The 16024-nt window shown below is 42.4% G+C and overlaps 1 protein-coding gene across 1 annotated transcript in view; it reads left to right on the forward strand.

Moving 5' to 3' along the window:
* Window positions 1–2563: 2563 nt before the first annotated feature.
* RRN3 (RRN3 homolog, RNA polymerase I transcription factor) overlaps window positions 2564–16024 on the forward strand; it is a 30761-nt gene continuing 17300 nt past the window's right edge. Inside the window, 11 exon segments of the mRNA XM_019468651.2 lie at window positions 2564–2590; window positions 2592–2636; window positions 2638–2654; window positions 3936–3987; window positions 3989–4042; window positions 4824–4880; window positions 10456–10545; window positions 10657–10786; window positions 11195–11254; window positions 11833–11896; window positions 12718–12787. Of these exon segments, the coding sequence (XP_019324196.2) occupies window positions 2564–2590; window positions 2592–2636; window positions 2638–2654; window positions 3936–3987; window positions 3989–4042; window positions 4824–4880; window positions 10456–10545; window positions 10657–10786; window positions 11195–11254; window positions 11833–11896; window positions 12718–12787 (666 nt within the window).

Below are 16024 nucleotides of genomic sequence, written 5' to 3' on the forward strand. Positions count from 1 at the left end.
CCTTTACCTTCTTAGATTAGAGCTGGAGACCAAAAGAGATGGGACTCCAGGGAAGGCAAGACTGGATAAAAAAGGCAAGATGAGTTGCCCCGTGGAAGAGGGTAACTGAATTGAGAATCTTCAATGAAGAGACATGATCAAAGAACTCCCAACAGTGAATTAAGCTGTTTAGTTTACAGATTTTCCTTATATTATGATGAAGCTTCTGCTGAAAAATTTTTAACATGGAAGCTTAGTCTTCACTGTGCTTTGGGAAAATAAGGAAGGAGCTGTGCTCAAGTTTAAGGAGATATTTCTGAGAATGTATATTGGCACAACCACTATGGAAAACTCAACATGTCTTATATGCCCTCTAAGCCAACAATTCTACTTTGGAAAAATTTTCACACACATGATTCAAGAGACTGTAGAAGCATATTCACAGCAATGCACATAATTGGGGGGGGGGAGGAAAAAATAATCTAAATGTTGGTGATAGGAAAATGGAAGTATAAATTGTGGGATATTCATATAATGGATGAATGCTACATGGCGAGAAACAACTAATAAAACAGGAATGGGATGAACCAGTAGAAGGTATAATGCAGAATGGAGATAATTTTATGATGGAAAGACAAGCAAAAGCATATATTTAGTTTAGGAATACACACACACACACACACACATATATATATATATATATATATATATATATATATATATATAGTAATTACCTAAAGAAAAGTTGAAATGGTTTAAAAAAGTTAGGATAGTAATTATCTTTAGGAGGAAGCAGGGAGAAGGTGGGACCTGGGAGGAGCACACAGGAAGCTTCCATAGTAAGGGTTAATGTTCTGTTTCATAAATTGGGTGGTACGTTCATTCACAGGTATTTATTTTATTATGTTTTATAACTTAGATTAACTATATTCTCTCTTTTTTTTAAAGTTTATTTTGAGAAAGAGAGTGCACAAGCAGGGGAGGGGAACAGAGAGAGGGAGAGAGAATCCCAAGCTGGCTTCGCGCTGTCAGGATGGAGCCTGACGCGGTACTTGAACTCATGAACCATGAGTTCATGACCTGAACTGAAATCAAGAGTGGGACGCTTAACCCACTGAGCCACCCAGGAGCTCTTAACTTACACTCTTTCGTGCATGTCAGACTTGAATGAAAAAAATGAAAGGATGAGTAATTGTCAAATTGCTTGGCGGTGCAGAGTTAAACTTCTGACAGTGTATGAGAGTTCCAACGAATTGTGATTTTTTTTTCCCCCTCAGCTTTGGGGATGGAGGGAAAGAGATTCCCACTTCAACGGGTGTCTTGAGGGATCTTTGTGAGCTAGGGTACAATTTCCCCTGCTCTCAGGACACTGAAAATCTCTGCCCAACATTCTGAAGGAACCCTAAGCCAGTGGGGTAAGAAATGGTGGTGCCTTATAGAGTTGGCAGATAGTTACTTATTTTACACTGTTGCAAAAATCGAACAGTGCTTTATATGTAACAAGTCGCTGTAGCTGGCTTAATGTCCTTTTGATAATTCTATACAGTTTCCAAAGGTTTGCAACATTTTCCATTCTTAGAAACTAAGGGGAGGGGCTCCCTCTGCTTCCTTCCCCCTGACCGTGCCTTGGGCCCTGCCCTTCCCTATACTAAAAGACCCTTCCCTGCTTCCAGCAGGTCTGGCGGACCCCTGGACCTCCTTAAAAATGTAAGTTCAGTGGCTCCTGGGTTGCTCATTGGGTTAAGCTACTGAGGACCCTGGATTTCAGCTCAGGTCATGATCTCATAGCTTGCGGGATGGAGCTCGGCGTTGGGCTCTGCACTGGCGGGTGCAGCGCCTGCTTGGGATTCTCACTTCCTCTCCTCTCTCTGCTCCTTCCCTACTCATGCCTTCTATCTCTGTGTCTCAAAATTAATGAATAAATTAAAAAAAAATTTAAGTTCAAGGACTAACGCCTCTTGAAAACTGACTCCTCTCTGATTTCAGCTCTGAGTTTTCTGGGTAAATCGCTCCGTCAAACCTTAGTTTCCGCAAAGATAAGATTAGTTCCAAAGTCTGTGAGGATAGCGCAGAGGGTATAGAGCCCTCCCCCCCCCCCCCCCCCCCCCCAGATGCTGGGTGGAGCAGCCTAGGTCGAATCCCGGCTGCCCCTTGTCTCTGCGTGCTGGTGTTAACCAGAGCTTTGGTTTCTTCAGTTTGACTAAGGGATGCTTTGACTCCAAAAGATAATACTCGTGGCACCCGACCAGTAGGGGTCCACTAACGGTCCCTGCCCTTCCTTGGGGACCCTCAGGGCTGGCCGGAGCTGCCAAGGATCTCTCTTCTCGCAGCGCCTTGGCCGCTCTCACAGCCGCACCTGGCAAGGCGGGGAAAGTCCTCCAACTGAGAGGAGGGGCCTGGAGGCAGGGCAGGGAGGAGAAAGCTTCGGCGGCGCTCTAGCCCGCCGGGATCACGGAGCGGTTCCCCATGGCGCTCCTGATTGGCTGAAGGCCGCCGCTCGCGCGCACGTCTTCCGGGCCACAGGGGCGGCTAGGAGGCCCACGACTTCCGGGGAGAGGCGCAGTCGTCGCGCTTGTCGGGCCCAATGGCGGCCCCGCTGCTTCACACGCGGTTTGCCGGGAGATGCGGCAGCCTCAGCGTCTGCAGTCAAGACGCTGGGGGGCGTCGAGGACCGGGTGAGAGTCCGGGACGCTTCCTTCTGAGCATCTGGGGCCAAAGCTCAGGATCGGGGGTAGGAAAGCGAATGTGACAGGGCCTGGGGCAGAGCTGAAGGAGTCCTGGGAGCAACGGTAAGCGGGTCATCTCAAGTTCTCGAGAGTGAGCCCGTGCCTTTAAGTGGGTAGTAAAGGTGGGAGAGGAGCTGGGAAAATGCATCTGTTCTCCGTTCAAGGGTCTTTTCTCCCCAGTGGGTTCCCGCCTAGCGTCCCAGGCCTGGGTACTACCTCATTCCTCCCTTTTCTTCACGTAGATTTGGAAAGAGTTCCCTGGGCTGTTTGAATCATCAGGCGAATGCTATCATTAATGGCAAACCGACTCTTAATTTTTTGTTGGTGTTTGAAATTTGTTTCCGCATACACGTTTTCTTAACAGTCTGTCTTCCACTTTTAAAGCCCTTAACCCCATAAAACATTTTGAGGTTTGGCTTTGAGAGTCATTAGTAGGATACTGGTGTGGTTCCCCCCCCCCCCCCCCCACTACTCTGCTCTATTTGAAGGAAGAAAACTTTGTAAAACACTTAGCATAGTATCATTTATGGTGTTTATTAAGCACCTATACTCTGTGTTAGACCCTGGAGACAGTAGTCTATCAAAAGAGACAACATCTCTGCTCTCAACAGAGCTTACAATCTCAGGAGGGAAAGACAGTGAAGAGGCCAGTAAAATAACGGAAAGGGGTGGTTTCAGGCAGTGATGATCTGCCGTGAAGAGGTAAACGGGGACCAGGAGAGAGAGGATGGGTACTTTAATCGTCTCTCTGACATTTGAGCTTCAGTTGGAGGGAAGACGAGAGTCCAGCTGTGTCTGGAGGATGAGTGTTTCTGATAGCGAGCGAACAGCAAAAGAAATGGGAATCAGCGTGGCAAGTTTGAAGAATAGAAAGGAGCACTATGGTTGCAGTATGTTAAGTGGCTGGAGATGAGGTCAGAGGTAGGCAGGGGCCAGACTAATGTAGGGACCTTGAAGACCCCGACCGAGAGCTTGGATTTGTATTTAAGTGAGGTGGGAAAACCTTTGAGAGTCTAACAGGGAGGGTAGGATTGCATGATGCAATTTTGGGGAAGATCGTTAGGTCATTGAACGAAGAACGTTGGAGGTTAGAGTGGAAGCAAGGAAGCCAGTTAGGAGGCTTTAGTGATAGTCCCACTGAATGATGTTGGCTCAGTAAACGTTGGCTCTTCTGATTTTTTTCTTATTCTCTGCCCTGCGCGTAATAGTATGATTATCTTGGTTCTATAGACTTTCAGATATGCTCACGTTAGAGAATGATTTCTTCAATTCTCCTCCAAGAAAAAACCGTTCGGTTTGGTGGGACTGTGACAGAAGTCTTGTTGAAGTACAAAAAGGTAAGAGGAGATAACATGAGGTTTGGTGGCTTTTTGCCCCCTGCTTTAATTGAGATATAATTGACACAGGGAGGTTTGGTTTTGGTGGGTCAGGATACAGTTGTAGCCATTATACAACAGCCACGTAGACATAATAAAATGAATTTAGGATAATCGGTTTGAAGTCAGTTCTTTAATAACAGCATGATGTTGTCAGCTCAGATAACCTCTTTGCTGAGGTTTCATATCTTCAAATGTTCCATTTATGTGGCATCTTTAAAAAACTCTAGCAAGTGCTGGAATAAAAATCCTTAGGTCAGAGTGTTTTATTTCTGACAGAATTACCTAAGCATTGCTTTGGGACAGTAAACCAGCTCTCCAAGAGGGGTTTGGTATTTTTGTTTGTTTTTGGTTTGGTTTTGTGATAGTTTAGAAGTGATTCTGTTAAATCGCAGCGATGGAGGGAAAATATAAATATTTGTTTTTCATATATATAAGCATTTAAGTGCGAATACGCAAATGGATGGTGTCTTGTATCGAATGTGATCGTCACATGTCAGGACGCAAGTAGATCTGAATGTGAACAGCTTTTTAGTAGTCATTTTCTTTTTTTTCCAAACTGTCCAGTTCCACTAACATGAGTTTTTAAATGTTTGTAGTTACAATTTTATAATCCACAATTTGATGTGTGAATGTTACGCTGTTCCTTTTGTAAGAATTAAAAGTCCTGCTCTTGATTTTTAATAGCAAACTGAAGCAAGCAAAACTACTTTTTTTTTTTTTTTTTTGGGTCCTTGTTTAGGGTGAAACAAATGACTTTGAGTTGTTGAAGAACCAGCTGTCAGATCCAGACATAAAGGTAATTAATTTATGTTTTGATCGTTAGCAAAGTTCCTGCCATTTGCATGGATTTAATTTGCGCGTTTGGTCCTATCCCATCCTCTAGAACTGGCTCTCTGTGTGATCCTCACTTTAATGCAGTGGTTCTCAACCAAGAGCACTTTTGCTCTTGGCACTTTTGGTGATGAACTGGAGACATTTTTGGTTGTCACATCTGGGGGGAGGGGAGTGGGTACAACTGGCATCTAGGGAGTGGGTGACAGGATGCCACTGAAACATCCAGCACTGAATGCACAGAGCAGCCCTCCACAACAAGGAATTATCAAGTCCTAAATGTTGGTAGTCCTCAGGTTGAGAATCCCTGCTTTATCTTTCCTTTCTTATTTTTTTTAATGTTTATTTTTGAGGTAGAGGGAGAGACAGAGTGCGAGTGAGGAGCAGAGAGGGAGGGAGACACAGAATCCGAATCTGACGGCTCAGCACAGAGCCTGATGTGGGGCTCGAACTCCTGAAACCGTGAGATCATGACCCGAGCTGAAGTCGGAGCTCAACCGGCTGAGCCCCCGGGGCCCGTCTTTCCTAGAGCCTCTTCCCTCTGTGCCGCATGCAGCTCTCACATCTCTCCGCTGCTACAACAAGAAGAAAAGATGACTTACCTTTCAAGCAACTGCTCTTTTTAGCGTCTTTGCAGATGGTGCAAGAAGTTCAAGATGGTGCCCCTTTCTAAATACATACCTGTCATCTTGTCACAACTCAGGAAATTTCATTTCCCTTTTCTTCCCTTCTTGCCCAGTTTTGGGAAGAATGGCCATGGTAGTCAGATTGCCTGGATAAAATCCTTCCTCTGTGGTCGCCCAGTGTGTGATCTTGGGCAGCTTGTTTAACTCACTGCCTGTGTTTCTCATCTTTATAAAGTCAGGAAAACAATAGAGGTATTTTAAGTGCCGACGTTTTAGAGGATCCAGTGAGTTAATACACGAGAATCCTTGGAACAGCCCCTGACACAAAGGGCTTTGTGGTTGTTAACTGTTCCTGGTGACAGCTCAGACTTTCTCACTGCTCATGCGTGTTTTAATCCCCCGTGAGATCCGCTGCGGTGATTACTGTGACCTATTACTAGTGGTTTCTTCCCTGCTCATTTCAGTGGACTTTTTTTCAAGCCTCATACTAATTCCTTGTAGCAGTTGACACTGTTGGCTGTCCACTTTGTTGTTGTTAGGTTTTTATTTGTTTATATTGAAAGAGAGAGAAAGAGGGAAGGGTGGGACGGGGGCGGGGAGAGAATCCCAAGCGGGCCGACCGAACTGTCAGCTTGGAGGCGAGCGTGGGGCGCGAACTCACGAACCGCATGTTCATGCTCTAAGCTGAAATCCAGAGTTGGATGTCTAATCCGACTGAGCCACCCAGGCCCCTTCGGCTGCCCACTTCTTAAATTTCCTTTGGTTTCTAGGATCTTGCGGTCTTCTTATCACTTCTGTCCAATCATTCTTGTGATGGGTTCTTAAATTTGGTGTTGATTAGGTTTCCAAACTTGACCCTTTCCTCATTCTAAAGATTCTTCCTGTGTGATCTCCTTAGGCCCTTTAGGCTTTGGAATTTACCTTTGTCCTCATAACTTCCAAATTTGTATCCAGAGCTCAGATGGCTCTTGTGGGCCCTAGACTGGTTTTTTAACTGCCAGCCCATAAGTAACACTGATGCCCAAACTTAGCATTTTCTCTCTCCCAAACCCATTCCTCTGCAACCTTCTTTATGTGCTTAACCGATTTACTGCTTACCTAATTCTTGAGCGAGGAACCTTGGGGGCTTTTCTCACCCCTTGTATCCATTGATTTACCAGGGCCTTTGGGAAAAAAAAAAAATATCAATAAAGGCTTCTTGCATTGTTGGTGCTTTTTTTGTCTGGATTCTTCCTTTAATTCCTTTAGCTTACCTAGGTTCCACTTCTCTATGTCACATTACCCCTCACCCCCACCTCCACCCCCCACCAATTTTTACCCTCCACAGTGCAGCCTAAGGCATCTCTAAAATAGGGCACCATCCTGCCAGAAAACTTCATGCCTTTTTCACACAGAACCAGCTTCTTAGCATGGTCTGCGACATTGTTTCTGTGTTCAGTCCTCACTAGATACTTTATTCCATGAATTTGCCTCTTTTCAGCTTTTTAAAATTTAATTAAATTAATTAATTTAGGTAATCTCTACAACTCACATGGAGCATTACTTCTTTTCATCTTTATCTCTTTGCACGTGCCTTTTCTTCGTGGCTGGAGAGGTCCTCTGTATCTGCTTTATTTGCTATCTATTTGAGCATGGGCTCTGGCTACATGGCCTCCCTCCCATGCTGGCTTTGTGGCTGAGGGCAGATTTACTGCACTTCCGTGTCTCAGTGCCCCCATCTGTAAGATGGGAACCAGTGGTGTCACGTACTCGGGGAATGGTTGTAAGGATTAAATGAGTTAGTATGTGTTAAAATCTTAGAATAGTACCTGGCATGGTGATTACTATATTAGTGTTCACTGTTGTTATTGCTTTACCTACTAAACTCCTACTTTAGTAGGAGTTTAAGATCCAGCTGAAGTGTCCTCTTTACTGGAATTTTCCTTGGTTCTCTCTAAGCACATAGGTGTTGGTTCGCTCCATTTCCCACCCTTCTAATAGATCTTTCTAGTTACAAATCTGACTTACAAGGACTTCCGTCATTTATCTGGCCCCTCCTCGATTCCCAGATTTATCTGTTGGCTTGCTTACCATCTACTCTAGCCATAGCTGTACTATTGGTTTTCTGAATACGTGCTTGTCCCTCTGTGAGGATGTAGCTACCAGAGACTGACAGCAGAAGTGGCGCTGTCTCAAGCTTTCCCTTATCCTTGTGTTCTTCTGTAGGTTCCAGGGGCCATTTTCTTTGTGTCCCGCTGTAATTTTTTTTACCAGCACTTCTTGGTGTCTTGGCATACTAAGAAATGCATCAGTTGTGTCTATGTTAGTTCAGAGAGTGTTGGAAGCAATTTGCTTCTAATAATGGTTCAGTACTAAAGCACCAAGGACTGTGATTAGGTTACTTAAGAAAATGGAGCTTTTTAAATGTTATCTTTATAATTTTTTTGCACTATGTGTGTGTGTGTGTGTGTGTGTGTGTGGAACAGGGATAGGATAGAGTTCATGTATTTTTATTTGCACCTAACTTAGTTTGTCTTCACTGCCTCAGACCTTGGTGAGCCACCATTAACTTATCCTTAATGGTGGTGGACATATGAAATTACCATAGTGCAAGCGAGTTGTGATTTATGTTATTTTACTGCCAGCTTACTTGGGGTTTCATCAGGAAATAGTCTCAATGAAGTTCCTCACAAATAGCACGTGGAAAGCAGTCAATGGTGGGATGAAGGTGGGGAAGAGGTGGTGAGCTCCTGAATGGAGCAAGGGATTGTGGGACAGGGGATGGAGCATAGGCTGTGACCCAGACAGATAGGTTTGAACCTGGTTCTTTATTAGCTTCTTTTTAAAAAATTTTTTAACATTTATTTATTATTATTGAGAGACAGAGATAACACAAGAGCGTGAGCGGGGGGCACGGGGGGACAGAATCTGAAGCAGGCTCCAGGCTCTGAGCTGTCTGCACAGAACCAGACGCGGGGCTTGAACTAACAAGCTTCAAGATCATGACCTGAGCCGAAGTCAGTCGCCTAACAAACTGAGGCACCCAGGCGCCCCTCTTTATTAGCCTCTTGAATGGGCAGGTTGCTTATTCATTTCTCTTAGTCTCGGCTTCCTCAACTATAAAATGGGGATACCAGGAGTCCATTTTCAGCATTGTTAGGATTAGTAAAAGATGCAGACGCATGGTATTGAGCACCGTGCCTGGTGCCTGGCATCTTCCTGCTGAACGATACTCCCTGTCAATATCAGTCTGTAACAGCAGGTACAGCCCTGTCTGTTGATGGTTTATCACTGTAGGTACAATATTGTCTGTAAAAATCTATCACTAGAAGTGGGGCACTTGGGTGGCTCAGTCGGTTGGGTGTTTGACTTCAGCTCAGGTCATGATCTTGTGGTCTGTAGGTTCGAGCCCCCTTTGGGTTCTGTGCCGACAGCTCAGAGCCTGGAGCCTGCCTCGGATTCTGTGTCTCCCTCTCTCTGCCCCTCCCTCGCTTGCTCATAATTACTGTAAGTACAGTACTGTCTATTAACAGTCTACTGTTACGGTTATAACGCATTGCTTTTGTGTATTTGTCCGTTTCTCGGGTGGAGTCTTTATTTTTTTTTAACTTTTAATGTTTATTTTTGAGTGAGAGCACGTGAACAGGGGAGGGACAGAGAGATAGGGAGACATAGAATCCGAAGCAGGCTTCAGGCTCCAGGCTTAGAGCTATCAGCACAGAGCCCATTGCAGGGCTCGCTCCCATGAACTGTGAGATCATGACCTGAGCCAAAGTCAGATGCTTAACTGACAACCACCTAGGTGCCCCTTTTGTGTTGAGTCTTAATCAGCATTAACCATTTCTTTCAAAATTGGAGGGTCTTAGTTTTTTATGTATGTTGTGTGTATGTGTTAATACAAACAATATATTTATATATATATATTTAATTTATTATTTTTATTATGTTTTTAGAGAGCGGGGGCAGGGTGCAAGTGAGCAAGGGACAGAGAGAGAGAGAGAGAGAGAGAGAGAGAGAAAGGGAATCCTATGAGGTGCAAAGTGGGAGAGAGAGAAGCGGGGCTTACTCAAAGTAGGGCTCGAGTTCACCAGAAGTGGGGCTTGAGCTCACCTGATGCAGGGCTCAAACTCACAAACCATGAGATCATGACCTGAGCTAAAGTCCGATGCTTAACCCAGTGAACCATTCATGTGCCCTAAAGCTTTTTATTTTTATTTTTATTTTTATTTTTATTTTTATTTTTATTTATTATTTTAAGTAGGCTTTATGCCCAACATGGGGCTTGAACTCACAACGTTGAGATCAAGAGTTGCATGTTCTACCAACTGAGCCGGCCAGGTGTCCTTATAGTTGATATTTTATATTTATCTAACTGATAGCATATTTTAGACATGGCTTGTTTTCTTTTTATTTAGAGATTTTTCCCATGTCACTAAAAGTTACTATGAACAGGAATTTTATTGCCTGAAAAATGTTTTATGACGTACTGGAGCCATCATTTTTATATAGCATATCTTTTTTTTAAGTTTATTACTTATTTTGGGAGAGAGCGTGTGCGCAGGTAGCGGAGGGGTAGAGAGAGAGGGAGAGAGAGAATCTCAAGCAGGCTCCATGCTGTCAGCACAGAGTCAACAGGGGGGCTCGATCCCACAAACCGTGAGATCATGACCTGAGCCGAAATCAAGAGCCAGACACTTATCTGACTGAGCCGCGAATGCATCCCTGCGTTACTTTTTAAAATCAGAAAATGTAATGTTCTTTTGTTTTGATACAAATTAAGACATTTTCATTCCAGTTTTGGCTTTAGTGCAAGTTTGTGACTTTTTTCTCCTAATTTAAATACTATTGGTAGATGTCTAGTGCAAGGTAGGTATTACCTCCAGTTATTTTAGAGGATTTGTGATTTTGAAAACGCTTTTCTTTGTTTGCCTTAAGGATGACCAAATCATTAACTGGCTATTAGAATTCCGTTCTTCCATCATGTACTTGACTAAAGACTTTGAGCAGCTTATCAATATTTTATTGGTAAGTTTACCATTTATTTTACTGACTAGTATGTGATTTCAATACTCTGGAAACAGAATATGTTGTATCAGTAACATGTTTCTTTTATCTTTCTCTTCCTCCCACCTGTAGAGATTGCAGTGGTTAAACAGAAGTCAGACAGTGGTGGAGGAGTATTTGGCTTTTCTTGGTAATCTTGTATCAGCACAGACTGTCTTCCTTAGACCGTGTCTCAGCATGATTGTTTCTCATTTTGTACCTCGTAAGTGGTTCTTTGCTTTCTTTGATTTTTCATTTTTTAAGTACCCTATTACTAAAATACTTCTTGGAACACTGTGGGGATTGTGCCAACATGGAAAATTCTGAGCTGCATGTTAGTAGTTTTGGTGCATGTCTCTTCTCTATAATGATGTCTGTAGAAGCATCTGGATTTGTTGCTGTGTTTTTGTTTGTTTGTTTGTTTTATGGGTTGGAATTTACCTTAATGAGATTCTAATGGAGTCTTAGAACTCAGAAATTTTAGCTTTAACTGTATTGACTTTTTTTTTTGGCTGTAAATTTAATTACTGTACTAAGTTTGCACAGTGGAAAAAATCACTTTCTTGTGTAGCTGTTGATTGTTTAGGTCAGTGACAAAAAGAATAACGTATTTTGTTTTTCCCTCACAAAGCACGAGTGGTCATTAAAGAAGGTGACGTAGATGTTTCGGATTCCGATGACGAAGATGATAGTAAGTATCAAGAAGATTAAAGCAAGGGACCTGCCTGTGTCTTAGAGAATGTGTGCTCGATGTTAAAACACTGGGTGAGGCCAGGAGCTGTTCTAATGGGTAGGCAGCAGCAGATGGCAACCTCCGATGGAATTTTTTTGTGACCTTCAGCGAGAACGTCTGATCAGCTGCCCTCAGTGCATTACTTATTTAACTAATCCACTTAGTCTGCAGTGATAGTTGGTGTTAGAGAAAAACCTTCCAAGTTAACATTTGGCTGGTAAATGATTCAGTTTTGGTTAGCGGGTGTTTTTAGCTTAAAATACGTAACTTTTGGGGACGCCTGGGTGGCTCAGTCGTTTGGGCATCCGACTCTTGGGTTTCGGCTCAGGTCATGATCTCATGGTTCATGAGTTTGAGCCCCACATCGGGCTCCACGCTGACAGTGCGGAGCCTGCTTGGGATTCTATCTCTCCCTCTCCCTCTGCCCGTCCCCTCCCCCCCCCCCCAAAGTAAATACATAAACTTAAAAAAAATTTTGTAACTTCTCAGGTTTCAGTTTTATTGTTATGCTCATACTCTTACTTTTCTACTTGTAGATCTTCCTGCCACTTTTGACACCTGTCACAGAGCCTTGCAAATAATAGCAAGATATGTCCCATCGTGAGTATCCTGTTAATTTTTTTTTGAATCAGGGTCTTGAAGTCTCAAGAAAATGATAACCAGTTAGTAGAAAATTACTACGTTCATAGCATCACAGCTCAGGTTGTATGCTACATGTTTCTGTAGGCTTTGTCAACATCACATTCTACAAAAAAATGGCATTATAGTTCTCTTCGTTGTCTTTAGTTTAAATTATTTAAGAATTAGTAACTTAATTAGTATTATTTAAATTATTTAAAACTTGTACGCAGACTCTCTTCCAAAGTTTGTATAGTGGTGGTTGAAATTCTGCTTTTATCTTCAACAGATACTATGTCCAAAAATTTTCAGTGAGCAATCCCCGTGTCATGCCATATAAATAAAAATTGCAATTCCAGTATGGTTCATTACATATTAATTTTTTAAAAATTACAGTTTTAAGAGAAGCTTAGGTTTCTTTTGGGGGGAGTGGACTTCAAGTTCCCTTTGTAAGTTTATTATTTACTAACTTAAAAATTACCTAAGTTGATAATTTTTTCTTGTTTTTAAAGTAATACATGGGCACGCAGTGGGAAACGTTTTAAGTTTTAAACTGAAACTCTATTGCTTTTGTAGAACTAAGAATCCCCCTTTAACTTGCTGTTGATACCAAAGTTGATGGAAGGTTATATTCCCCTAAGTTATCATAGGTTTTCTCTGAAGATATGCATTTAGTTTCCATTTACTTGAGATAGTTGATTACCATTTACCTTTTGCCTTCATATTTGCTCTTAGAATGGAAATGTTACCTTCCAAGAAAGTCCAGTCAACATGGATTGGTTGATTTCCTTTTGTTTTTTTAGGACACCGTGGTTTCTTATGCCAATATTGGTGGAAAAATTTCCATTTGTTCGAAAATCCGAGAGAACCTTGGTAAGAAATCTTTTCATGGGAGAAATAACGGAAAAGTTGTAAGTTACTTTTAGGTGATGTTATGTGTTTTTCTTACCAGTTGTCTTATACATTAAACGCAAGACTAAGAACCTGACTCAAATTCCTTTCTTAGCAACTGACTGTGGATCCCCAATGCCTTTTTTCCTGACGCAAGTCAAGGGCAGAGTCTGTTTCAGAAATATCTGGATAGGCTTAATGATTATACAGATAATAATTACTAGAAGGTAATAGTTTATGTATTACCAGTTATAAACATGCCTTATTTGAACATAAAGGCAGAAGTTTCTATGGATGAATTTTTAAGTTTTGTGTAATATTTAGATGATCTCTGGTTTTCAGTAATGAATAGTGGTTTCCTTCTAAGCATAGCTTATTGTTTTCTAAATAAGGTATTATAAGGTATGCTTGGGTGGCTCAGTTGGTTAAATGTCTGACTTTTGATTTGTGGCTCAGGTCATGATCTTGTGGTCATGAGATTGAGCCCTGAGTGGGGCTCCACGCTAAGCATGGAGCCTGCTTGAGATTTTCTTTCTCCCTCCCCTGCTCACATATGCACGTGCACACATGCTCTGTCTGTCAAAAATAGTATTCTAAGTATTAAATAAGGAGTTAATAAATTTTGCTAATGCTTGTGATAGTCACTTTCAAGTGGAATATTATAAACCTTGCATCTCTTACTAATATAGATAAATTCTCAACACGGTAGAAAACTGTGTTTAGCAGCATAAAAGGAGTATGCATTATGCCCACGTGAAATTTATCCTAGGAATTCATGGTTTATGTAATATTTGTTAAGATCAGTTAATATAATGACCATGTCAATAGAACAGATGATAGCGACCACATGATCATCTCACCTGATGCAGAAAGGCATTTGACAGACACTAAAACCTTTTCATGACAAAAACAGAAGGGGACTGTTTCAGCCTGAGAAAAGGCACCTATGAAAACTCATAATATCCCACTCAATGGTGAACAATTGTAAGCTTTTCCTTATGATGAGGAACAAAACAAGGATGTCTGCTTTTGCCCCCTTTTAAAAAATTTTTGCTTATGTATTTATTTACTTTTATTTTTGAGAGAGAGAGAGAGAGAGAGAGACAGTGTGAGGGTGGGGGGAGGGGCAGAAAGAGAGAGGGAGAGAGAGAATCCTAAGCAGTCTCTGTGCTGGCAGCACAGAGCCCCATGTGGGGCTCAAGCTCACGAAATCGTAAGATCATGACCTGAGCCAAAACCAAGAGTTGGACATTTGACTGACTGAGCCACCCAGGTGCCTCAAAGTTTAATTTTGAGAGAGAGTGAGAGCATGAGAGGGGGAGGGACAGAGAGGTAGGGGGGTGGGGTGGAGAGAGAGATAATATCCCAAGCATGCTCCACACCAGAGCCCAACTCGGGGCTTGAACCCATGAACTGTGATATCATGACCTGAGCTGAAATCAAGAATCACATGCTCAACCGACAGAGCCACCCAGGAGCCCCTGTTTTTGCCATTTTTGTTCAGCGTGGACTGGAGGTTCTTCTAGCAAGGGAAGCTAGGCAAGAAAGGGAAAAGGCATCCAGATTGGAAAGAAGTAAAACTGTCTTTATTTGTGATGACATGATCTTAACATTTAGAAAAATCCTAAAGATTCCTCATGAGCACTATTAGAACTAAAGTGAGTTCAGCCTAGTTATAAAATGTAAGATCAATGCACACAAGCCATTTGTCCAAAACAGTTTAATGGGGAAAAGAATGATCTCTTCCACAAATGGTTGTGGGACAAGTGGAAATCTACATGCAAAGAATGGGGTAGAGCAGAGCCCCCTGCTCTCCCATAAACAGAACGAATGAAAGACCTAAATGTAAGCTAAAAACAGCTCTCAGAAGAACACCTAGGTGAACATTTTTGTGACTTGAAATCAGGCAACAGTTTCTAGATAGGATGCCTGAAGCACAAGCAGCCACAGAAAACCAGACAAGTTGGATTTGATTAAAATTAAACATTTGTGTTTCTTTCATTGGACACCTTCAAGCAAGTGAAAATCAAACAGCGGGCTTGCAAATCACGAATTGTATCAAGGAGTATATCGAGAATATACAACGAACTGTTGGGGTGCCTGAGTGGCTCAGTCGGTTAAGTGTCTGGTTCTTGGTTCTGGCTCAGGTCATGATTTATTGAATTGTGAGTTTGAGCCCAGAGTGGGGTTCTGCACTGACTGTAGAGTCTGCTTGGGATTCTCTCTTTCCATCTCTCTCTGCCCCTCCCTTACTGGTGTTTGCTCTTTCTCTGAAAATAAATAAACTTAAAATAGAATATATAAAGAATTCTTAGTATTTCAATAATGAAAAGGCAAATAACCCAATTTAAAAATGGGCAAAAGATCTGAATGGATATTTCTCCAGAATCCATGTACAAATGGTCAGTGAACATGTGAATCACTGGCTGTCAGGAAAACACAAGTCAAAACCTTTAGTAAAGAGATCTCATTTCATACCCGCTAGGATGGCAATACTCAGTGACAAGTCGTGGGGACGGGGAGAAGTCAGAACCTTCACCACATTGCTGGTGCGGGTGTAGACAGTAGGTGGTAGAACTGCTTTGGAAAACCATCTTGGCAGTTGCTTAGAAAGGTTAAACATTGCCACGTGACCCATCATTTCCGCTGAGAAGTGTCTGTCCGAGAGGAAAGAGACCATGTGTCTACACAGAGCTTTACGTGAATATTCAAAAGCAGCATTGTTCATCACAGCCAAAATACAGAAATAAGCAAATGTTTATGGGCTGATGAATAAACAAGTGTTGTATTATGTCCATACAGTGGAATATTACTTGGCACTAAAACGGAGTGGTTTACTTGCTACAAAATAAGTGAACCTTGAAGGCATGCTAAAACACCACATAGTATAAGATTCTACTGATGTGAAATATCTAGAATATAGGCAAATCCATAGAAAGTAGACTAGTGGTTACTTAGGGCTGGGGGGAGGTACATGACTAAAAGATACAGTGTTGGGGTGCCTGGGTGGCTCAGTCATTTAAGCAGCTGACCTTTGCTCAGGTCATGATCTCATGGCTCATAAGTTCAAGCCCCTGTCTACTGTCAGCACAGAATGCTCTTCAGATCCTCTGTCCCCCTCCCTCTCTGCCCTTCCCCCTGCACGTGTGCTTGCTCACTTTTTCCCTCTCACAAATAAATACACGTTAGACAAAAGGTACAGTGTTCCTTTTTAGGGTG

This window comes from Panthera pardus, unplaced genomic scaffold, assembly GCF_024362965.1.
Source record: "Panthera pardus isolate Hobbes unplaced genomic scaffold, ASM2436296v1 HiC_scaffold_5, whole genome shotgun sequence".
NCBI lineage: Eukaryota > Metazoa > Chordata > Mammalia > Carnivora > Felidae > Panthera > Panthera pardus.